The sequence below is a fragment of the Lagenorhynchus albirostris genome, chromosome 10 (assembly GCF_949774975.1).
Source record: "Lagenorhynchus albirostris chromosome 10, mLagAlb1.1, whole genome shotgun sequence".
NCBI classification, from domain to species: domain Eukaryota; kingdom Metazoa; phylum Chordata; class Mammalia; order Artiodactyla; family Delphinidae; genus Lagenorhynchus; species Lagenorhynchus albirostris.
The window spans coordinates 41,798,071-41,822,289 of NC_083104.1; the positions used below are offsets into that span (position 1 = coordinate 41,798,071).

At 44.8% G+C, this 24,219-nt stretch overlaps 2 protein-coding genes and 1 long non-coding RNA gene across 12 annotated transcripts in view; 1 reads left to right on the plus strand and 2 right to left on the minus strand.

Moving 5' to 3' along the window:
• The window catches only part of SLC6A20 (solute carrier family 6 member 20), a 30,870-nt gene extending 18,112 nt beyond the window's left edge, over window positions 1-12,758 (plus strand). For both annotated transcript variants that reach the window (XM_060162172.1, XM_060162171.1), the window contains exons 7-10: window positions 4,215-4,419; window positions 5,932-6,091; window positions 7,226-7,391; window positions 8,896-12,758. In XM_060162172.1, coding sequence (XP_060018155.1) covers window positions 4,215-4,419; window positions 5,932-6,091; window positions 7,226-7,391; window positions 8,896-9,045 — 681 coding nt within the window. In that variant the 3' untranslated portion in view covers window positions 9,046-12,758. The remainder of the gene's footprint in view (window positions 1-4,214; window positions 4,420-5,931; window positions 6,092-7,225; window positions 7,392-8,895) is intronic.
• On the minus strand, window positions 3,915-15,932 carry LOC132527089 (uncharacterized). Of its 7 annotated transcripts, XR_009542849.1 has the most exons (6): window positions 14,703-15,932; window positions 14,218-14,295; window positions 13,461-13,556; window positions 11,776-12,178; window positions 10,092-10,153; window positions 3,915-9,170 (listed from the first exon to the last, which is right to left on the minus strand). It is a non-coding gene; the product is annotated as an uncharacterized LOC132527089 (long non-coding RNA). The 7 variants fall into 7 exon arrangements; XR_009542848.1 differs by having other exon boundaries at window positions 13,461-14,295; XR_009542847.1 differs by having other exon boundaries at window positions 14,218-15,932.
• A 1,912-nt stretch (window positions 15,933-17,844) lies between these two features.
• Window positions 17,845-24,219, minus strand: part of SACM1L (SAC1 like phosphatidylinositide phosphatase) — a 57,721-nt gene continuing 51,346 nt past the window's right edge. For all 3 annotated transcript variants that reach the window (XM_060162175.1, XM_060162174.1, XM_060162176.1), the window contains 4 exons: window positions 23,726-23,819; window positions 23,514-23,606; window positions 22,788-22,845; window positions 17,845-19,693 (listed from right to left, as the gene is read on the minus strand). In XM_060162175.1, coding sequence (XP_060018158.1) covers window positions 19,557-19,693; window positions 22,788-22,845; window positions 23,514-23,606; window positions 23,726-23,819 — 382 coding nt within the window. In that variant the 3' untranslated portion in view covers window positions 17,845-19,556. The remainder of the gene's footprint in view (window positions 19,694-22,787; window positions 22,846-23,513; window positions 23,607-23,725; window positions 23,820-24,219) is intronic.

The window sequence follows — 24,219 nt, forward strand, 5'->3', positions numbered from 1 at the left end:
TAGGTGCTCATTGATTATCTATTTTATAATTATATATACACATACATATTAGTGTGTATGTATTAATCCCAACCTCCTAATTTCTGTCGCCCCCCCTCTGCAACTTCCCCCTTTGGTAACTCTAAATTACTTAGCCAAGGCTGTGAGTCGGTTTTTGTTTTGTCAGTTAGTTCATCTGTATCCTTTTTTAGATTCCACCTGTAAGTGATATCATATATTTGTCTTACTCTGACTTACTGGACTTAGTTAGATCATCTCCTGATCCATCCATGTTGCTGCAAATGGCATGATTTCTGTTTTCTGGCTAATAGTCCACTGTGCACACGTATGGCGTTTTCTTTATCCGTTCATTCAACTCGATGGACATTTCAGTAGTTTCGATGCCTCGGCTATTGTAAATCTTACCTCAACGACTGTTGGGGTCCATGTGTGTATTTGAAGGATGGTTTTCTACAGATATTTGCCCAGGAGTGTTATTGCTGGACCTTATGGGAGCTCTATTTTTCATTATTTAAGGACCTTCCCTACTGCTGTCCATTGTGCTGTTACCAATTTACCTTCCCACTAACCAGGGGTTCCTTGTTCTCCAGACACTGTCCCTTACTTATTGTATGTAGACTTTTTGGGGTTTTTTGACCAGGCTGATTGTCCTTCGTACTGCTGAGGTGACAACTTGTAGTTTTGATTTGTATTTGTGTCATAATTATATATGTTGAACTCTTTCCTTGTGCCTTTTGGCCATATATATATATATATTTTTTTTTTTTTGGAGAAATGTTTTTAGGTCTTTTTTCCTTTTTTTTTTTGATTGGGTTGTCTTGTTGTTGAGTCGTACATGCTGTTTGTATATCTTTGAAATTTAGCCCTTGTAGGTTGCATCATTTTGAAATATTTTCTCCTAGTCCGTAGTTGTCTTTTTGTTCATGGTTTCCTTCGATGTGCAAAAGCTTTATGTTTGATTGGGTCCATTGGTAGGTTTGCTTTTATTTCTGTTGCCTTGAGTCTGACCTAAGAAAATGGTATGATTTATGTCACAGAATGTTTTGCCTATGTTCTCTTCTGGGGTTTTATCGTGTCATATCTTGTATTTAAGACTTTAATCCCTTTTGAGCTTATTTTTGTGTATGGTGTGAGGGTGTGTGCTAACTTTATTTGCGGCTGTTCAGCTTTCAACACTACTTGCTGAAAAGACTGTCTTTTCTCCATTGTATATTCTTGCTTTCTTTGTTGAAGATTAATTGACTGTAGGTGTGTAGGTTTATTTCGGGCTTCTGTATTCTGTTCCATTGATCCATATGTCTGTTTTTGTGACCAGACCATGACACTGTTTTCTTTACTGTAGCTTAGTAGTATTTTCTGAAGTCTGGGAGGGTTGTGTCTCCTGCTTTGTTCTTTTTCCTCAGGATTGCTTTGGCAATTCTGGGTCTTCTTTTGGTTCCATATAAAGGATTATTCTGGTCTGTGAAAAATGCCATGTATAATTTGATAAGGATCTCATTAAATCTGTAGATTGCTTTGCGTAGTGTGGCCATTTTAGCAACATTATTCTAGGACTTTTTTTTTTTTAATATTGGTTGCGCCAGCTCTTAGTTGAGGCAGGCAGGCTCCTTAGTTGCGGCACGTGGGCTCCTTAGTTAAGGCTCACGTGCTCCTTGGTTGCGGCATGCATGTGGGATCTAGTTCCCTGACCAGGGATAGAACCCAGGCCCCGTGCCTTGGGAGTGTGGAGTCTTATCCACTATGCCACCAGGGAAGTCCCTGGGACCTTTTTTTTCACATTAATTTTCAGGTCAATTTGACAAGTTCCACTGGGGGGTGGGAAATCCCTTTAACTTTTATTAGAATTGCACTGACTCTGTAATATAATTTGGGAACAATCAATATTTTTTTCAACTGTGACTTCTGATTTAGGAGCAGGCTTTTTCTCATCATTCACTGAAGTCTTCTTTTATATTCTGCAACTAATTTTTCTCCACAAAATCCTGGCAGATCTTTGATTTACCTTTATGTCTATGAACCTTATTGTTTTGTTCCTATTGTAAATAGTGTTCATTTCCCAATTTCTACCATTGCTGGTTTTCGTTGCAAAAAAAGCTAACAGTTTTTGTGTTGGTCCTTTATCTAGCAACCTTGATGAATTCTCTTATTCTCATATTTGTCTATATATTTGCTTTACTTTTCTATGTAGTTCTTATGGCACCTGCGGATCCTAGGAATTTTTTTCTAGCACAGTGGAAGTGCAAATGAGAGTGGGCATGTTTGTCTAATTCTTATATTTAATGTAAATACTTCTAGAGACTGCTTCTAGAAAGTGTCTCTAGAGAATGCCTTTCAAGAAGAGGGAACAGTAAAGGTCCATAGCTCTGCTTGCCAATAAGGTACCTTGGAGTTTTTTTGGCCCTTTGATTTCATAGGTGGAGCCATTCCAGGTCATTTCGTGGATGAGGCAACACTTTGTTATTCCTTCCTCCCTGCTTACACTGACCTGTGGCACGACCCTCCCTACCAGGGTGTCAGCAGATCCCCAGACCTCAGCCCCTGCCTTTAAGGCCTGGATCCTGTTCAGATGACTTCTGAGGCCTACTTGTGTTCCTGCTCAGTTCAAATTTCCTTTTTGTTTCTGGCACCTGGGAATTTTCCTCACTTACTTTTTGAGTTTGGCTCAGTGCCCAAGAATTGTGTGGTTATTGATTTATTTACTTTTTTCCACTTGAATTTTTCCATGAATCTTTAACAAAGTTTAAAGTTAAACTATACCTTGAGTTCCTTCCCAAACAGTACAAGGACTTTCAGACACTTTCACTCACCCCTCTTGTTTTAAATACCTTTTATGTCCAATTCTTATTTATTTATTTTTTAAAGGTTAACAGATTTTTTTTTTTTTTTTTGGCTGCATTGGGTCTTTGATGCTGTACGTGGGGTTGTGGTGAGTGGGGGGCTACTCTTCTCTGCGGTATGAGGGCCGGGCTTTTCATTGTGGTGGCTTTTATTGTTGCAGAGCACAGGCTCTAGGCGCGTGGGCTCAATAGTTGTGGCGCACAGGCATAGTTGCTCTGTGGCTTGTGGAATCTTCCCGGACCAGGGTTCGAACCCGTGTCCCCTGAATTGGCGGGTGGATTCTTAACCACTGAGCCACCAGGGAAGTTCCCAATTCTTTTTAAACTGCTAAATTGGATGCTATTGTTATTTTATACAACAGTGTCTGTATTGACCGGCATGCTTGCTAGTTTATTTGTTCACCTTTATTGCATCCCAGCTGTCTTCTGGGGGCATGTATTATCAGTGACACTGCTTAGCACTGTCGGCTCATGGTAATAAAAAGCAGGCCACCTTTAGTAGGTTCTGTTGTTTTTAAATTCTCTGCAAGTGATCACTCCCTTATGGTCTGCACCCAGGGCGGATGAATACCATTGTCCCCATTGGTATGCTGTTGAGCTGACCTGTATTTTGAATCTGACAATCCAACATCTGCCATACCAGGGGAAGGGTGCTGAAATCTTAGTTCTTATTCCTGCTGACTCTTCACTCACAGTGGCATGTTTTCTGGTCAGTTTATAAATCTCGGGTTGCAAGCTCACCGCTTGATCATCTCTGGTGGTCTTACAGGTAACCCAATTCAGACCTGCAATGGAAGCCTTCCCCAGTGTTTGCTTCTGCTGCTTCTGCTGCTGGCAGCCAGGGGGTGCTTCCCCACCCCCACCCATAAGCCCTTTCAACCAGGAGCTGAGGCTCTATTTCCACAGTTCAGTATCCCTACAGCAGCGTTACCGCCGCAGGCATCTGGCCTCTGAGCAGCCTGCGCACTTGGTTGCCTGCCGGCCAGGCCAGCTCCCCACCATTCTGGCCCCTGTAGCTGTGGCTCCACTATCTCAGCTCCCGGAACACCCAGTCAGTCATGATACAGGAAGCAGAAATTATGCAACCATTATTTTACTATATTTTATCCATAATGATGTGAGTTGGGGCAGGAGAGAGGAACTCAGTGTTCCAAGTTGACTGAGGTGTCTCCTCACACTTTGCAAATAAAGGCTCCTGACAGCTCGCATTTCTATCCAGCCCAGCTTACCCTCAGTGGGCTGGTGTGCAGGTGGAAGATCCAACCTCAGAATGTGGCTTCTCGTGGCTGATTCTCAGGTTCCCCAAGTAGCTTAGCACCTGGGGAAGAAGTCCTAAGTCGCCCGGGTGTGTAACTGGTGTCTTCATCCTGTGGGCAGGCCGTCCAGGGCACCGGCCTGGCCTTCATCGTCTACACAGAGGCCATTAAAAACATGGAGGTGTCCCAGCTGTGGTCGGTGCTCTACTTCTTCATGCTGCTGATGCTGGGCATTGGAAGCATGCTGGGGAACACGGCCGCCATCCTCACCCCTCTGACCGACAGCAAGGTCATCTCCAGCTACCTGCCCAAGGAGGCAATCTCAGGTGAGTGGGCCAGCGAAGGCGGCGGGGCTCGGGGAGGTGAGCAGAGGGAGGAGTCTCCTCAGGGGCCGCGGGCTCAGCGAGAGGCCGCAGCAGCCTCACTGGGGTCCTGCCATGGCTCTCTCCTCTCGGGCAATCTGGGACCTGGTACACATGATTCACCCCATGCATCTGGTTCTCCACATCACAGGGGAATGAAGTGGTCACCCCAACCTTCGCAAAGGCCAAACCCCCCAGCACGGCCCTCAAAGCTCTCCAGGCCAGCAGAGAACCTGCTTTTGTCTTTGTGTTGACTGAAGCATAACAACAACACGTACATTTCTCACACCGGAGAGCCCCTCCCTGCTCCTGCCCCATCAGTACGCCCCCATCCCCGTCCCCTTTCCCGTCCGTGTAATAATCCAGCCTAAGACCATACACCACAATTCATCTACCCATTCTGCAGCTGGCAGACCTTTGCCTTGTGAGGGCAAGAGCCTGTTTATCCAGGCCTGCCTCTCCACTTCACTCCACCACCCATCTGCTCCAGTGCAACCTGGCAGTGTCCAGAGAACCGTGACTCCTCACCCCCACATCCAGAACCCCTCGTCCCAGCCCACATCAAACCCAGCTCCCACCAGAGCCCTCTAGCGCTTAGCCTCCCTGCCCTCAGGAGCCAGCATTATGTGAGCCTCCCCTCCCGCACAGAGCCTGTTCTTGTGTCCGCCTCAGGACAGCAGTGGGGCTCACTGGCTGGTGGTGTAGGCTGTGGCCATGGAAAGGGCAGGTGGGAGCTTTAGAGTCTAATACTTTGTGGGGTGCCCAAGGGAGGCAGCAGAGACTGGAGCCAGAGCTTCGGTTCTGGAGACAGAAGGGCCTGTGTCTGAATTCCAACTTTCTTTCTGTGCTGTGGAATGTTGGGAAAGTTACCCGACATCTCTGAGCCTTGGCTTCCCCCTCTGTAGAAGGGGGCTCCTGATAACCTGCCCCAGAAGCTAAAGCCTCCACTGCATGGCAAGTGCCTGGGGCGCAGTAGCAGCTGGGTAAGCATTTGTTTCTTCTCCTCCCCTCCCTACTCCTCTCTTCTGGTCAGATGTGAATCCTCTCTAGGGGGTCCTGTGAGAGGTGCCCTGCAGCTCAAATCTCCTCCCCTGATTCACTTCCCATGAGCTTAGTGGCTGAGTTGCTGGGATAAAGAGAGTCACCAGACCCATAGATTGGGTGAGATTCCCCTAGACAGCAACGCCTACAAGTTTCTCTTTTCCACCAAGTTTGATTCCCCACTACTGGACGGCCCCATGAATTAACAGCAGGAAGTCCTGCTGACACTCCTTGCAACACCTTTGCCCCACGCTGCCCAACACACACACGTGGCACACACGTGCAGAGAGGCCAGTCCACGACGGCTCCCCCAGCCCATGAGGATGAACTGAACGGCCAGCGCCTCCTCAGGGTCCATGGCTCTTGGGCCCCATAGAAAGCTGGGTGCGCAGGCCGGGGTCTCAGGCGGGTGAGCAGGCGGTCTTGTGCTCCTAGGTCTGGTGTGCCTCGTCAGCTGTGCCATCGGCTTGGTGTTCACCATGGAGGCCGGCAACTACTGGTTCGACATCTTCAATGACTACGCCGCCACGCTGCCCCTGCTGCTCATTGTCCTGGTGGAGGCGGCCGCCGTGTGCTACCTGTACGGACTGAGGAGGTAGGAGGCCTGCCCCGCCAGCCGCCCAGGAAACCCACCCGTGAAGGCCATGCCTCACAACACTTTCTGCCACATGTAGTTTCGAGAGTCCCAAGTGTTCACATTATGCACGTGGGTCTTTGTGGTCTGCAGCGGGGGGGGGGGGGCGCAGGTGGTGATGGACACGCTGCAGGGTCCAGGAGAGGCAGGGGCTGTGGTTCCCCCTGTGACAGTCTCACCCGGCCCCCTCCCCTCCCCCATGGCTGCCTTTTCTGCCGTGGGGAGCAGTTTCAAAGGCCCTGGACTGGAGGTAAGACACCAATCCGGATGCTGGGCCTGGGTCGGCCACTACCTGGGTGCCCTCAGGCAAGTCACATCACAGCCCTGGACCTCGGTCCCCTCCCCTGGGAAACGGGGAGGCGGCTGGGTCAGCATTTCTCAAAGTGCTGAGATACTTTCCATCCTCATTTGTGTGTGGGGGGGGCAGAAAAATATGATTAGCCTATCCAATCCATGGTAAAACGGATATATTGTCATGCTATTGCTAAATTCAGGTAAATGAGTCAATTATAAAAAGCCCACAGACGATGGGAATCACAATGGTGGGCTGCAGGCAGCTACACTTGGGAAGCACCACTCCATGCCAGCTCCAACGGGTCAGGGCCAAGGTGCTTCTGCTTCCTTCAGGTTTTCCCTCTGCCCCAGAAAACCTGCTCTGGTTTCAGGGGACAAAAGCGATTCCCCTGTGGGGGCGTTTCTAGGGGGAAGGAGAGTTGCTGACAGACAGCAGGGTGGGAGGGGTGGAGCAGGGCTGCCCTCGCGGTCCCCTGGTGTTGAGGACTGGCTTCACGGGCATCCCGCCAGGCCCTCTGGTGTACAGCAGCAGCCTCCAGCTGAAGGCCGGCACCAGGAGGATGGCCTCTGATGTCCACTCGCCTATGGGTGGTTGCTTTGCCCCCTCTGTGGCGGCCTCAGCCCTTCTTCCCTCCCTGCCCCCAAGACCCCCACAAGGAAGCAGAGAGCGCCCAGTGGTCGTGTTCAGACATCAGTGGTGCCCAGCACAGAATCTTCCTGAGCAGACGAGGAGGTGTGGCCTGGACTGCCTGGCGCCAACAGCATGGATAATCCAAGCTTTCTCTCCCCACCTCCAAACAGATTCGAAAGCGACCTTAAGGCTATGACTGGACACGCTCTGAACTGGTACTGGAAGGCCATGTGGGGCGGTGTGAGCCCGCTGCTCATCATCAGCCTCTTTGTCTTCTACCTGAGTGACTACATCATCACAGGGACCCTGCAGTACCAAGCCTGGGACGCCTCCCAGGTATGTAAAAACATCACCCAGGTATGTAAAAATACTCAGCCCAGCTGCTGGGCTGAGTTTTTCAACATGGGCTGCAGTGAAGAGAGTGAGATTCCGTCCAGAACTTCCTGGTGGCCTCTGTCCACTGAGGCCACTCAGGCAAGGCCAAGCAAGGCTGGAGGGCATGGCCCCTGAGGAGCTGGGTGGGGCAGGGACTGGCGGGGCAGGGACTGGCGTTTACACTGGAGTTGCTAGGACAGAACCGGGGACTGAGAGGGGCACTCAGGAGGCTGGGCTGCATCTGCTCACCCAGCAGAGGGCAGCACATCAGTGTTTTAACAACCTGGACAGCCGTATCACGGCACCGGGCCTGAGGGTCAGCCTTGGCTGTCCTTGCACAGACACACTCTCATAAAAAAGATTTACTTTTTAAGGAAAGTAATACAACTGACCAATTTGGATTTCTTTCCCTGTGGGTAGAAGATGCTGCCCCTTAGCATATGGTGTGTGTGTGCAGTGTGCACCCCGTGCTCCAGTCCACACACTCCACGCTGCACCGCGTCTGGTTCTGGCAGTGGTGCCGAGCAGGGCTTCCCACCCCGCAGTGGAGGAGCAGGGTGTTTCCTCCAGTCCCTGCAGCCTGATACTTTTGGAAAATGCAATTAACAAACAGTGAATTCCTTAAAAAAAAAGGTAGAGCAAATACAAGCACCAAATATGTATCAGATTCAGCAGACACAGGATTATAGGCTGTCAAACTGCTAAAATCATTTATGTTTCCTCCCAATTCCTGTACTCGTCACACAGAACACAATGAGTAACAGACAAGCAACAGAAGTCTGTGGGCTGGTTCCCGCGGCCACACTCCGGCTGGCATTTTGGTTTACAAACCATACGTGCTTTGGTTGACAGCAAGTACCTGCTCCCTGGATTTAGCTGTCCTCTGGTTCCTTTGTGGAAAGGTAGTGTAGCATTTAGTGGCTTTTGGGCCTCAACTGGTTTCTCATCAGTTTTGCATTTACGGAACCATCCATCATTCTTCCAAGTAAGTCCTGAGGTCCATCAACACTTCTCCTGAGGTGGGAGCTGTGCTGCTGGACACAGAAGCTAATAACCACATGTGGCTACTGAAATTTAAACAATACTTAAAATTCACTTCTTGCGCATCCCCGGCCACATTCCCAGTGCTCAATGGCCACCTATGCCTGGTGGCTGCTGTACTGGACAGGTCGCCCCTACATTTAGGTGCCCTGCTGCTGCCTTGAACATAAGCCTTGGAGGGTTCTCATGGTTGCTTTTTCCAGATAGCTCCAAACAGTATGCACAGGGGGAGTTAGTCTGCCCAGCAGAGCCACTAGTGACCTGCACACAGAGCTGGGGCGGCCCCGTCGGCCCCGTGTGCAAGGATGCCCGGCCGCAGATGCTCTCTTCCTCGCGCTGGAGGGCCTGAGGCCTGGAGGGGTGGTGCCCTCGGAAGGCTCCGCACGGGAGGTTCTTTCTTCTGACACTCAGGTTCCTTCTTCAGGGCCAGCTTGTGACCAAGGACTACCCCCCGTATGCACTGGCCATCATTGGGCTGCTCGTGGCCTCCTCTACCATGTGCATCCCCCTGGGGGCCCTGGGGACTTTCATCGTGCACCACCTCAAGCGGAGAGACACAGCCTCCGTGGCCTGAGAGCTGGGCTTCCCCGAGACTGCCGTCAGCCGCTATCTTACAGCCACTTACGTACAGATGGAGCCGCCTCGGCTGCTTTTGGAAATATTGACTCCGGAAGCACTCAGCCCATCGTCTTCTCGAGTCTAGAAAGGATTAGGAAGGTGAAAAGAAAGACTACTCCCTCAGCAGGACACACACCCCACCCGCCATCCCCAGAGTCACACACGGTGCTTCCTCCCTGTCACCACGGAGGCAGAATTCTCACAGCCAGTCTTGAAGACAACTGCTCGACTCTAGCAAAGTCCTAGAAGTAGGGCACACCGGGAGCTGAAATTTGACTACTGTTTTTATGGGATAAAATTTAAGGAATGTTTTCTGGTGAGATCCCAACATACTAGCGGGCATTCATTTTTAGAGAATTTTGAAAAGGAGTTTTTTAACTAAGATGACTAATCTGAATGTCATCAATGCAAAATTAATTAGTTCTTTTTTCAGTCACGGTGAACCTGCAATCACTGTGTTCTCCTTCGCTAATAGGATTGACTGGCCATAAAGAAAGAAGGCCTTTGTTTGGAGCTCACAAAAGGAGTCACTTTTCCCTAATCTGAGGCCTCTCAGTGGGTCCAAGACCAGTCCTCTCTACGAACAACCCCAAACCACCTTCGGCCCTGGTGTCTCACGACACTGAAAAGCTGCCAGAGCCTCTATGAGGATGAAAGTGAAGCTAACTTTCCCATAGACCTAAGGTTATATTTGGACATGATGACCAACTCTTTATAGGAAAGACCATAACCTAGTTTTAAATTATCTGTACATAAGTTTTCTAAAATGTATAGAAAGACGGCTCTCAAACAGAACACCCAGTAAGTGAAGACACCATATTTATGATACAGCATTAGTCCACCTTGTGAACGTCTCCTGTCGTTTAACTGCAATAAGTAGGTCAGGGTTATCCCGGAAGTGAGGAGGTCCCTTACTGCTCTAACACTCCTCAATTCCATGCTCTCAGTGAAGCACACAGTTTCTTTGAGTAGATTTGTACAGACATCTTTAAAGACACTTACACATTCACCTGGAACATCAGATGTTCTAGAGATGGCTTTTCTTTTTCATGCCATAAACTTCCCTATAACAAGAAATAGGCATTAGAAAGGTCTTAGGCAGTCTTGAACTTCCAGCTTCACCTGATGCCCATAAAAAGACCACTTGGTGGTGGTAGGCAAGCTGGAGAGCCGCATGTAAGTCAATGAAGTTAGAACACACCCCCACCCCATATACAAAAATAAACTCAAAATGGCTTAAAGACTTAAATATAAGACACGACACCGTAAGACTCCTAGAAGAGAACATAGGTAAAGCATTCTCTGACATACATAAATCGTGCCAATGTTCTCTTAGCTCACTCTCCCGAGAGAACAGAGATAAAAACAAACAAATGGGACCTAAACAAACTTAAGCTGTTACACAGCAAAAAAAAACCCATAAACACAACAAAAAGACAACCTATGGACTGGAAGAAAATACTTGCAAATGATGTTACCAACAAGGGCTTAATTTCCAAAATATACAAACAGGTCAACAACAAAAAATAACCCAATCCAAAAATGGGCAGAAGGCCTAAATAGACATTTCTGCAAAGACAACATACAGATGGCCAACATGCACATGAAAAGATGCTCAACATCACTAATAGAGAAATGCAAATCAAAACTACAAATCAAAATGTCACACACCAGTCAGAATGACCATCATTAAAAAGTCTACAAATAGGGCTTCCCCGGTGGCGCAGTGGTTAAGAATCCACCTGCCGATGCAGGGGACATGGGTTCGAGCCCTGGTCCGGGAAGATCCCACATGCTGCGGAGCAACTAAGCCTGTGTGTCACAACTACTGAGCCTGCGCTCTAGAGCCCGTGAGCCACAACTACTGAAGCCCGCGTGCCTAGAGCCTGTGCTCCGCAACGAGAGAAGCCACTGCAATGAGAAGTCCGCACACCGCAACAAAGAGTAGCCCCTGCCAAATAAACAAATAAAAATTAAAAAAAATAAGTCTACAAATAACAAATGCTGGAGAAGGTGTGGAGAAAGCAGAACCATCCTACACTGTTGGTGGGAATGTAAACTGGTGCAGCTACTATGGAAAACAGTATGGAGGTTCCTCAAAAAACTAAAAATAGAGTTGCCATATGATCCAGCAATCCCAATCCTTGGCATATATCCAGACAAAACTATAATTCAGAAAGATACAGGCACCCCTGTGTTTACAGCAGCACTATTTACAATAGCCAAGACATGGAAACAACCTAAATGTCCATCAACAGATGAATGGATAAAGATGTGGTACATATATACAATGGAATATTACTGAGCCATAAAAAAGAACGAAATCATGCCATTTGTGGCAACATGGATGGACCTAGAGATGATCATACTAAGTACGTCAGAAAGAGAAAGACAAATACCATATGATATCACTTATATGTGGAATCTAAAATATGATACAAATGAACTTATCTATGAAACAGACTCACACAGAACAGACGTGTGGTTTGCCAAGGAGGAGGGGGCGTGGGGGAAGGATGGATTGGGAGGCTGGGATCGGCAGATGCCAACTATTATATATAGAATGGGTAAACAACAAGGTCCTACTCTAGCACGGGGAGCTATATCCAGTATTCTGTGATAAACCATAATGGAAAAGAAAAAAAAATCACTTGGCTTTAAAATGCATGAACCAGCATTTACTTACCACAACTAGTCAGTCCTCTGATTTCTCATCAGAGGGTTCTTCGGTGTCACAAAACCTCAGCTATCAAGGCTTGGAGAGTGAGCACACTCAACAGCAAATACACAGCACAGAGTCTGTTCCTGAATCCTTACGGGTCACAGTCTCCGAGCCCCCCAGCCCAGGTCACTGTCTTACAACAGGGGCCGCCCCTCGGGGGTTGGTTATCACCTGGGTATTTCAGCCCTGAATGCTAGGTATCCTCAGGAGTGTAGACACAAATGTTGTTCTAGAGCAGCTCTTCATTCACAGTTGCTGTACTTCAGTGGTCCTCCACCTCAGTGTCCATTCAAACCACCCGGGAGCATTTAAAACTCCTGGTGTCCAGGCCACGCCCTGGAACCTGCCAAATCTGAGAACCAGGGCCCTGTTTAAGAGAGAAGGAAAATGTGTCATACATTTAGGCACACTTACATCGAAAGTGACCTTTAAAAGTTTGAAAGCACTTTTGAGCATTTCTAATTGTATGGAAAAGTTACTTCTCCAGAATAATATTTGCTCACAGAAGTCAAACAGATGAAGTCCCATTATTATAGACTAATGTGCTCCAGATGAAAATGTCTCCAGCTTGGGTTCAGTTTTATTCTGCTTTCTGAGAACTGCATGAAGAGCAGAACATTTCATAGTAATCCTCAGTCCTGTTTCAAAAAATTCTTTGAATTCTTTGACTATTTTCTGGGAACTGCACAAAAGCAGTCATCTTAACATTTGTCCACCCTCTTCCAATAAGCTGGAGAGAAAAAGGCACGTTTCATCCCTGTGCCCTTAGCAGTACAATGACATTAGAGCCAGACACGGACTCCAGAAAGCTTTCTGATTATACTAAAAACACACCTACTCTTAGTTCTAAAGAATCAGGTAGGGAAATATTTGGGGTTTTTTTAGCAATTGTCATAAATAAAACCCTAAACAAATATATCTCTAGGTCTTTTTGGTCACTTATGAGATGTAGTTTTGTTTTGAGACCTCTCAACACAAGATTTTCCCCCCTTATGTAAACATACTAGCTAATTTTGAAAAAAAAAAAAAAAGGAAAATAAAGGAGAATCCATCTGGTCTCTTTTCTACTGCCTTCTCTGTTTGCTTCCTCACATGCAGTGAAACCGCACCAATGCAGTGCATGAAGGCCATCACATGAGAAGAGGATCACATGATAAAAGGAAGGGTAGCATCCAAAAGAGAAATTAGGAGAAAAAATTCTAATTTGGTGGATTTAAACAGAATGTGAGCTCTTCCGAATTGCTGCAGAATCTTTCCAACCCTTTTGAGAGGTGCCCTGGGCAGTCTGCCCACCTCAGAATCCCTTGTTGGCTGAGGCCATGAGAACCCACACAATAGGTTTGGGTGTGACCTCAGAACTGTCCTGGGGCGGAAAGAGCGTGTAAACTATTGTGTTAGATTTCTGTAAAAGTTATTCTACATAGAAAAATTAATTTATGGCTGTTCCACTTTATAGATAGAAAAGCTGGGGAAGAGAATTCATTCACCCAACCATTTTCTACTCAGCATCCAGTCAGGAAGAAAAAAAAACGAGCGATTTAAACAATCCTTTGCAAGGCAAAAAGTACGTCTACAAATATGAAATTCTCAGCCAGAATTTTCTGACCAGTCTCTTACATGTGAATCATGTGTCCTTTCGTATTGCCCACCTGCATAAGATCAGCCTTTATGGAGTATATTACAATCCAGTCCCTGTGTAGGCTCTGGGGAAAGTTCTGGTCCCTGGACTTCATGGCTCTTAGATTCTGGAAGGGAAAAAGACAATGATAGATAACAAATGATATTAATTACAGACTGTGATCTTTTCTAAGAAGGAAATAAATGGGCCAAGTGATGGTGTGAGAGGGACAGTGCTTCAATCAGGTGGTCGAGGAGGAGATACGTGGACTGAATTTTGAAGAAGAATGAACTAGTTATTGGAATTGCTGGAAGGTCTGTCCAGGCAGAGGCAATGGCAGTGCAAAGGGCCTCAGGGGAGAAAGAGCAGAAAGGAGGCCTGTGGTTGGACTGGGGACGGGAGCGATGGGAGATGAGCTTGGAGAAGTGGGCAGAGACCAGGTCATGTAAGGCCTTAGAGGCCACAACAGAGCTCCGGTTTCCTTCAAAGAGCAACAGAATCTCACCTGAGGGTTTAACGTGGGGCCCTGCGTCATCTAGTTTACACTTGAAAGATCACTTGTAGCTGTGGAGAACAGACTGGAGAGGGTTGTAGATGGGGACCTTGGAAAATTATTCCAGGAGCTACTTTAGGAAGTCCATGGGAAAGATGATGGTGGCATAGACTTGGAAATGAATATGGAGAGAAATAGGTGGGTCTGAGTTATATTTTGGCGGGGGAGAGTTGCCAAGACTTGCTTATGGACTGGATGCATAGTTGAGAGGAGAGGGATGAAATGTTTGACTTACTGGGTGGATGCTGGTGGCATTTCCTGAGATGGAGAAAACTCGGCATGGAACCAGTCTGCAGAGTATAAATCAAGAGCTCTGGGGGGAAAAAAAAAGAGCTCTGCTTGACCATACTGAGTTTGAGATGCCTGTGAATCAGGTGGGAATATCAGGTAGGCAGCAGAACATTAGAATCTGAACCTTTTGGAAAGGTCCGATCTAGATGTATATATATTTGGGAGTCACAGCATCAAGATGCTATTTTAAAACCATGGGTCTAAATGACATCACCTGGGGTAAGTGTGTACATGGAGAGGAGGGCTTAGGACCAAAGCCTACAAAAAAATCCAACATGTGTCCAGACAGGGCCACAGGTTCTTTTCCATCTTTCTCATTGAGAGAGGGGGTCTGTGTCCCTCCCTCTGAATCTGAGTGGGTTTGTGAGTGCTCCAACCAATAGAATATGGCGGAAGGGACACCATTGGACATTAGAGGCTAGATCATACCATGCAAGCTTCCACCTGGTTTGCTGGAACTCTCACTCCGGCCGCCGTGAACCAACCAGGTATGAAGTCCTACGACCTTGAGGCTGCCGTGCTGCAAAGCCACATGGAGGTGCTCCAGCTCACAGAACCAGCTGGTCCACCTTCCACCCACCCTTGTGCAGCACCAAACCAGCGCAGACCAGAGACCAGCCCCTCTGTCAGCTGAGTGTCACTGAGTGACCTCTGTCAGTGCCATCTGGAACAGAAGAGATCACCCAGCTGTGCCAGGCTCCATTCCTAACTCGCAACACTGTGAGATTACTTTCCAGAAATAGATAACTAGAACAGGGATAAAGCAGAGAGGAGACATCAGTAGGCAATGGAGTTCTGAGTAAAGCTGGACAGAACCCAGGAGAATGTGTGCTCCCAAAAGGTCAGGAGAAGGATATCTTAAATTCTCCAAACATGACTTACAACCTGTACTTTCTACTTCTCCTAACCTCAGAGTCTATGTTTAAACCGAAATCTAATAGGAGCTCAATTTAGGACATAAAATGTAACATGATATTTTAATAGATGAGACTTTAGCTTCCTACAGCTAGAAAAATAAACAGGCAACAGGCACGCATCACTGAAAATGGTGAAGAAAGACGAATGTCTGGGCCTTTGGCTAAAACAAACAAAAAGCAAAGACAAAGTTATGCTCAGAATAATCTGTAAAGGGAAGTGCTGAGAACAAACAGGCCATCTGACCAGTTCACGCAGGACCAGGGCATTCGTGGTAATAATTAAACATGTCACAACTCCTTTTAATTGTCTCTCCCCCTCCACCCCCGCAGTGAAATCCCATTTATGGAGCCTCTGCGTGATGTCCAACACAGAGGATGAGAGCTGGACATCAAGGAAGAGCTTCCGCCTGTAGATTTACCTGGGTTTCTCAGCAGGGGTGTGTCCGTGTGCATGTGTTATCCTAGGGAACTGCCATATGGATGAGAATCAAAGAATTTATAGTTAAGAGACCAAGTTCAACACACAAGTGAGGTCCAAATATAAATTAGAGCCTATGTTTTCTTTAACTCCACGGCCAGAGTGCTCGCCCTCATGCGAGCCTTATTCAAAATCAGTTTCACAGAATCGTCCTATTGAGATGCTCTGTAAATAAAAAATTCCACAGACCAAAAAGTCTGGGTGCTGCTGCGTTGCACACACCCTCTAGGGGAGTCAAACCTCTGACAAGTCTGAGAATTGAGACAAGTCTTTGACTATGTTTAACCCAATGTTTCCAAATGGTTCTCACCACAGATCCCTACTGTCAAAAAACAGCTCTGAGCACGCAGGACTCGTGTTATTCCAAACACTCAGGACAATGCTTTGCCGAACAGACTGAGAAGCTGGGGGCCCAGAGCTCAGGGGAGAGCCAGGCCATCCTGCAAGACACGGCTGCATGAGGAAGAGTTCTCAGCAGTGAAAACACCCAGGCCAACGGGACAGAACAGAAAGCCGAAACCCCGCAAGTGGAGGGGAGCCTGATGTGTGACGGTGGCAGCACCGCACAGCAGGACGGAGGGAGTTGGGAAGGCTCTCTGCTGACTCTTCCCGTTAACCCAGTGGGAAAAGAAAACTGGAGCCTGTGTCGGATGCCAGCACACAGTCCCTCCCCAGGGGCTACACTCTCCTCCCTCCATCACTTCAAGTATGGCCATGCGACTTGCTTTGACCAATGAAATGTGAACAGAAGAGATTGTCACCTTCAAGCAGAAACTTCTCCATTTTCTTTCTGCCAGGACAGCTGGTAATGTTCCTGTGTGAAGCTGTTCCATCACTCTGGGTCCCAGGATGTAGATGTCATGTGGCAGAGCTGCAGCAGACCCTTCAAGGATACACAGAATGAGTGAGAAATAAGTCTTCATTTTTTTAAAGCCACTGAGATTTGGGGATCATTTGTTACCGCAGCATAATCTGATCTACCTGGATTGACACAGACCATTTCCTTACTTTATAGAATGGAAAAAAGACCTGACGTGAAAAAGCAAAATTATGTGAAAAGAAGTCCCTTGGGGTTGAGCAATGTTGTCTTACCCAAGCACAAGGGATGGTAGGAAATTTTTGGTAAATTCAACACCATTGAAATTATACACTTCTTTCACCAAAAGTAACCACAAGAAAATGAAAAGACAAGCCACAAACTAGAGGAAGATATATGTAGTACATATAAGCAACAAAGAATTACTCTCCAGAATATATAAAGAATTTCAGAAATCTTTAAGGACAAGCAATCTAACAGAAACAGGCAAAAGACCTCAAAGGCACAGCACAGGAAACACCCGATTCCCTCCAGCACCAGCTCTGAATCATGACTTTGGATTTTTCTCTCCTTACAGGCTGTGGGAACAGACTTCCAGAGAGCCCCACCTCCCGGTATTCATGCCCTGTGTAATCCCCTCCCCAGGTGAGCTGATCTAGTGGCTTATTTCTAATGCATAGAATATGGCACAAGTGATGGGATGACACTTCTGAGATTAGGTTAAAAAAGACTATGACTTCCATCTTGCTGGCTTTGGTGAACCAAGCTGCCAAGGTGGAGAGGTCCATGTGCCAAAGAACATAATATTTTAAAGACTTATTGTAATTTATCTGTAGTAGGAAAACTTCTGACATCAGGACTCATAGGCAAGCAGGAGGAAAAACCCCCCAAACGCTTGTTTAAGCCACTTCCCCCCAAAACACCCTTCACACACCACACACACACGTGCAAGGGTCTCCTAGGCACCGAGGTGTCTACATCAGCATTTCCCTCGGGCTCCCTGACATCTTCCTGTGGCCTAAGAGGACGTTTTCTAATAAGCATATTGTCCCACTTCTTGGTTGAGAGCCTCTATCATTTTGAAAAAGAAATTACAATTTGGAGGTGGGAATACAGGGGACATCTTTTAATGAACAATATACTAAATATTCCCCTGGAATACCTGTAACTGAAAAATAATTATAAGGATAAACACAATTTTTAAAGTGGCCATAACTGGAAAGTAGAATTTCAGAAGCTACTCATTTTCTTGCTTACTTACATTGTCTAATTCTTCTATAATGACCACACATTGCTTTGCATGTTTTTTATAAAAAAGAACATCCCTTTGTAAAACAAGGTATAGGAATGACACCAACATTAGTTAGAAAAGAGTATGACATTTTATTTTCACTTACGGATGGACAGTACATGAATTTAGAAATATAATCATTGCAGGGTTCTGAAATATTGATACCTTAAGATCTAACACACCAACATTAGCCCATTCACTGCAAAACAGCCACATCAGCAGTTCAGATTTGGTCTTTGTTGTGGTCGCTGAAATAAGTTCTTAATGTGAAATGCCCAGTAGCATCTGAGTAATACATTACAGTAGACATGAACTAAGTTTCGATATTTCCTCTTTGGAACGAATTATGCTTATTTACAAGTTAAGAGTAGGTAGTTCTAATTACTTACCCTATTGTGAGTTTTAATGACTGACTTTAAGCTACAGAGGGTTTTCCAGCTATTATTTCCTTTAAAGTTTCTAAAAGCAACAACTCTTATTAATGTTTATAAAAGATAATGTTGGAAAAAAGGTAATGTTAAAATCAAGGCGCTCTTTAGAGATATTTAAGGACAGGAAAAGGTATTACCATTGAAAAAACTGTACATATTTTCAAGCACAACACAAATATTGTAGCAGTATTTAATTGAACTATTTTAAAATAGTGGCAATTATACTTCCTTACATACTTTTCTAATTTTTAAACCTCATAATTACAATTTGAATATACAGTCTGACTTATAATTAGAACTATGCACAGCTTCTAGAGTGTATTTTTTCAGATTTATTTCTTCACATAAATTAAAGTTTAAGTTGGTCCTTGATTTGGAGAGCTGTAACTACCTGGAAGCACTAAATTTTAGACTTACTGACAGCTAACAAAAACCCTGAAGTAGGGAAAAGCATCGACACTACCGTGCGTGGAAAAGCAGCTGCTGCCTCCAAGTGCAACATCGGATTCAGCACAAGACCCGCTCAGAGGCCTGCATGTCTCCATGAAAGACCCCCAAGAAACCGAAAGGTCCAGAATGAAGGAGCTGACCAACCAAGGGCATTTTCCACACTGGGGCAATCCTGAAAACAGAGGAGGCTTTGGACCTCTAGCATAAGAGAGAGACTTCACATTCTTTGATTTCATTTACACCTTTTAAAAAAGATAAAATACACCTGAACCTTTTTCATCACACTTAAACTGCACAGCTCAAGCTGACTGAACTCATAAGGCAGCCCAACTGAAGCTCCAAAGGAACACCAGACCCTGGTCTCCTCTTTCCTACCATGTAGTCACAGACTATTTCGTCCAACTACTTGATGTATGTAAAAGACATTTTATAAACAGAGTAGACTTAGCTTATTATTAAACTAAAGAAAAGTCCAAAGATGTATGGAAAAGTATGCTTGCTAACAGAAACTGCTTCTACAGTGACAATAAACTGAGCTAGAAAAATAATTTCACTGTTTTAAATAAGGAAAGAAGCTAGATTTTTTAAAAATATATTACTTATTCTGCAACAGCTGATTAAATTGACAATGAATAGATTCCTTCCATTCCGTGAGCTGAATTGAGGTTACATTTTAATTATAGAATAGCTTCAAATGATAACCATCCCAATAGTAAAGAGATCATCAAGGCAGTAACATCAGATCAATTCTAAGTCATCACCCCCACACAAAGCGCAAGATGTGCTTTTGGATAAAGGATTTAAAAAGACCTTGGGCTGACGTGGAAAGCGGGTCAGTAAAGACTCCAGTTCTGCATAATGGAATCTTCCAAGCCAAGCCGCTTTCCACAGACACAAATTCAGTCTATCTTTTCTTTCTGGACCAATCTGGGAGCATCAACAAAATCTTTGCCATTGTAAAGAATAATAAAAAATGTTCCAATGCTTGCAACTCCCCAGAAGAGCACATATGCCAGTGTTTCTGTCCAGGTGTCACCTGTTGATTTTAAAAACAAAGAGCTGATAAATAACAAGTCATTTTATTGATACTAGATCCAGCTTTCAGCCGTTTAGCACATCTTGACAACATTAAAGTTTACAAACACATCCAAAGGAAAAATGTAAGAACCTCTCAATTAAGGTTTAAAACAGTGGTTCTCAAACTCTGGCTGGCAACAGAATCCGCTTCAGGGCTTGATAAAGAATCAGCTGCTGGGCTGAACCCCAGTGTCTGTCTCATTTAGCAGGCCTGGGGTGGCGTCCAAGAATCTGCATTTCTAACCAGTTCCCAGATTATGCTGATGCTATGGGTCGAGAGACCACATTTTGAGAACTGCTTGACTAAACTAATTTCAGGTTATATCAAGCAAATAGTAATTATTAGTTTTAGATTATATACTTTAATATTATAAGAAATTATTACTAATAGTTTAGTTCATAGTCCTATCTATGACAGGTATCAGCTACTACCAAAATGCTAACACAAAAAATACTGGGTTGGCCAAAAAGTTCATTCCGGTTTTTCTGTTATGGAAAATAACTTTACAAATATACATGCTTCAGAAAAGTTATGTATTAAAGTGTATAGGGGCTTCCCTCGTGGTGCAGTGGTTGAGAGTCCGCCTGCCGATGCAGGGGACACGGGTTCGTGCCCCAGTCCGGGAAGATCCCACATGCCGCAGAGCGGCTGGGCCCGTGAGCCATGGCTGCTGAGCCTGCGCGTCCGGAGCCTGTGCTCCGCAACGGGAGAGGCCACAACAGTGAGAGGCCAGCGTACCGCAAAAAATAAAAATAAAAAAATAAAGTGTATAAAACAAAACTCAATAAATACAACATATTTAACACAACTCTCCTGATATGCACTTTTTTTCAAAGTCTAGAGTACATGAAGGAAGCAGCAGGCCAATGGGAAAAGGTCTATTTTGTTCAACTCCTTGAACAGGTGAACCCAGTGTTGCTTCTCTCCTGCAATAGTACTGGCCTCACCTGCTGACAGGGAAACATGCAGAGGTCAACAGCCAGTTAAGAGGGCACGCCAGAAAGGAAATCAGGGTGTAGACACTTTCCTAATAAGCTGTCAGAGAACATGCTTGCATTTATTTGCTATTCTCTTAAATACCAAAGTAGGGGCTAGAAATCAGACACTGTCATATCTAAACACCACAAAGATCATTACTTTACAACAATTAACTGACATGAGATGTTACTAGCCACAGCATCCAGTATCTTTTCACTTGAAAACATTCAAATTTCCACAATTGCTAATTTTGACAGCTCTGGGTTTTAAAACTCTTTTTGGATAAAGAAAAAAGCAGTTCCTCACAAGCCCACTCTGGGACACTCCCCAAAGGAATGGTCCATTTGTTCAGGCTGAGTCTTGGTCTTGATCTCCCTGCCTTTCCAGAGGTTCCACAGGGAAATGTAAGTATATAAAAAGACCAAAATAACAAAACTAATTCAGCAGTGGAGTGGTTCCCAGAAAATGGCATCCAATGGGCAATGTTTTAAAGAGAGAAGTCAAAGGATCTAGGGTGTGAACTGAACCGTGAGCAGCACATGCCAGCTGGTCCTGTCCTCTTCCTTCCTGCCCCAAATGTGACACAGACCCCCTAGTCATGCCGCACAGTGATGCTGCACTCGAGAGTCCTTGGCTTGTGTTTGCACTGTGATGGTTTTTACATTTTTAAAGAACTGTAAAAACAAACTGTGCAAACAGAGACCGTATATAGTTTACAAAATCTAAAATATTTATTATCTAACTCTTCAGAAAACGTCTGCTAACCCCTGCCCTAGAGTAACAAGAAGACAGCTCCTCCCTGTGTCATGACTACCTACACTGCTGAACACTGAGGGGATTACAGAGATCAACAGGTTCTGAGCCTCCCCTCAAGAAGCTGGCAGAATTAGTGTGGGGTGTGGGGGGTGAGGAGTCCTTAATTCAGCAAAGTTTTACTGAGGGCAAAACTGTATCCCAGACACAGGAGGTAAAACAATGAGTAAGACACCATCTCTGCCTTCAAAAAGTTGCTGATTCAGTGAGAAAGACGAATGAGTATGCAAATCACTACCACACAAACAGAAATACACCTTGGGTGCATTCAGGACCCCAAAGAGTACAGCGCCTCTGAAGAAGAAATCCCTAGGTGCTTACAAGGTTAAAAGAAGAAAGTGCTATAAGAGAGGTACACAAAATGCTGTGGAAATCAGAAAGGGGGAGATGAGGTCTGTGTGGGAGAACAGAGAGACACTTCATGAGAGGAGAGCCTGAGGATGGCAGAAGTCAGCCAGGCAGAGAAATGTCAGCCCAGCGAATTCAGGATAGAGGATGTGACTGGAGGTGCCTAAGGCTGCACCTCGAGGCACAATGCAACGTGTTACAGACTCAAACTCCCAGAGCACTGAACACTGCTTAACATGCATTTAAGATGAAAATGTCTCCATTAACTTAGTAACACAGAAAAACATTGAGAGAGAAAAGAAAACCAATAAAGACTTTGTTAGCTCAGGTACTTAGGCAATTTCGCTATTAGAATTTAAGAAGTAATGTATTCATCTATAATAACATTTATTTGTCCAACATAGGTGGTTGGTTAAATAAATTATACATCCATTAATGGAATACTGTGCAGCCATTAAAAATAAAGAACGTGGGGAAATATTTATATTGCTCAGTGAAAAAACAGATTACAAAAAAATTTGTATCTCACTTTTGAAAAAAAGAATACACACTTATAGAGATTAAAACATCAAAATGTTAAGAGTAATTAGCTTATCTCTGAAAGGCAAGAGGATAAATAACATTATCTTCTTTTTTGCCCAACTGTATTTTCTGTAATTACTATGTATTACTTTGATAGCAAAAAAAAAATATTTTAAAAAGCTTAAGTGGAAAAAAAAAAAGTATCAAGCTACTGAGTATACATTTTTCCTTCTGTCACATCTAAGGACTAATCCTCCCACCTGCCCACTTAACTCATTCAATTCAATAGGGAAACATCAAGTACTGAATAGGCGCAAACTTAAGACGCTGTACAGGAAAGTTCAACATTCTAAGAAATGACTGTAAGAATGTGAAACAAGGGCAGACTTACCAGCCATAAGCAAACAGATAATGCACATGGAAAAGGCGACAACCATGATAATAGGCAACTGGAAAAGAAAACGGAAAGAGAAACCATCACATAAGATGCTAATCAATGGTTGTACAATCAGTTATGCATGCTTTGCTTTAAAGAGAATAAAACCCTTCTGCAATCTAATATACAAAGTATCTTTCTTTCAGCAAAACACCATTATTTAGAGTTTTGATCATAACTGCCCAAATCTTCGAACAGGTTAAAAGATCTGAAAAAACATGGCTTTGCTCCAAACCAGGCAGTGCTAAGCAGAGGGAGGTCGCCCAGATGAGAACCCAGACACCAGGCCCCTCCACTCCAGGACACCCTGCCCACTGGAATGAGACCCCAGAGAGGCTCTTGCAAAGTCTTGTGAACAGAGGAGTCAACTTCCAGGTCACAAGTTTGCCTCTGGCAATCCCTGAACCTCAGGGGAGTAGTCTCCAGAAATGAGAAGCCCTCACACTCCCCATGCGTCTGTGTTCTCACTTAAAAAGGATCTGCCAAAGACAGTCAAGTTTGAAAGAAGACAAACATTCCAAAGTTATTTTACTCCTCTCCCTGATCTGCTCCTTGGGGACACTTAAATATTTATGTTCCATTTAGAACAACATACAATGTTTTATATCAAGGGGAGTTGGCATCATCTCTAACTTCAGACACAATGCTTTTAACAACTTGAAAAACATAAACGTTTCTTACAGCCAGGAATTTCAAATCCCTTGGAACACTTAAAGGACTATGAGATTCTAATTCATCCACTGAATAGTTCCCAAGAAATAAGTCTATGGAATCCTAGAAGAGAAAAAAAGGAAATTAGTAACTCCCAAATTAGATATGATTATATTACAGAAGAACAGTACAAAGATACAGCCACCTAATGACCAAAAATTAGCATCAAATAACAAACTTACTTGTCTAAATCCATCAGAAAAGTTGTTCTTGTAATACCGTATCAGTGAGTTCCAGCCATCCATTATAAGTCCCAACTGAGTTCTCTTCCCAGTTCTGGTTAAATATGAGGTTAAGTTTTGAGTTACAGATTTGCATTAATATGCAATTATGCATTAATGCAATTATGCATTAATATGCAAAAATATAAAATTCTCACACTGTTTTACAGCCAATAAGTATGTGGTATGGAGATAGGTGAATTATAAAGATTTTTTTAAAAAACATCCCTGAATATATGAAGGAGACACCTCACAAAAGAAACCAATATCGGGTCCAAGAAATGTGTATCCTATTTCTAAAATATTACCGAAGTAGGCACAAAGAGGAAAAATGCTCAGTTCCACTTGCAAAGTCAAGAAATAAGAAGAGAAACACACAGCCCAGGTTAAGTGGCATGAAACAGCAAAGAGACTAGAAAGCTTATCTTGCTCCCAGGGAATCCATATAGCAGAAA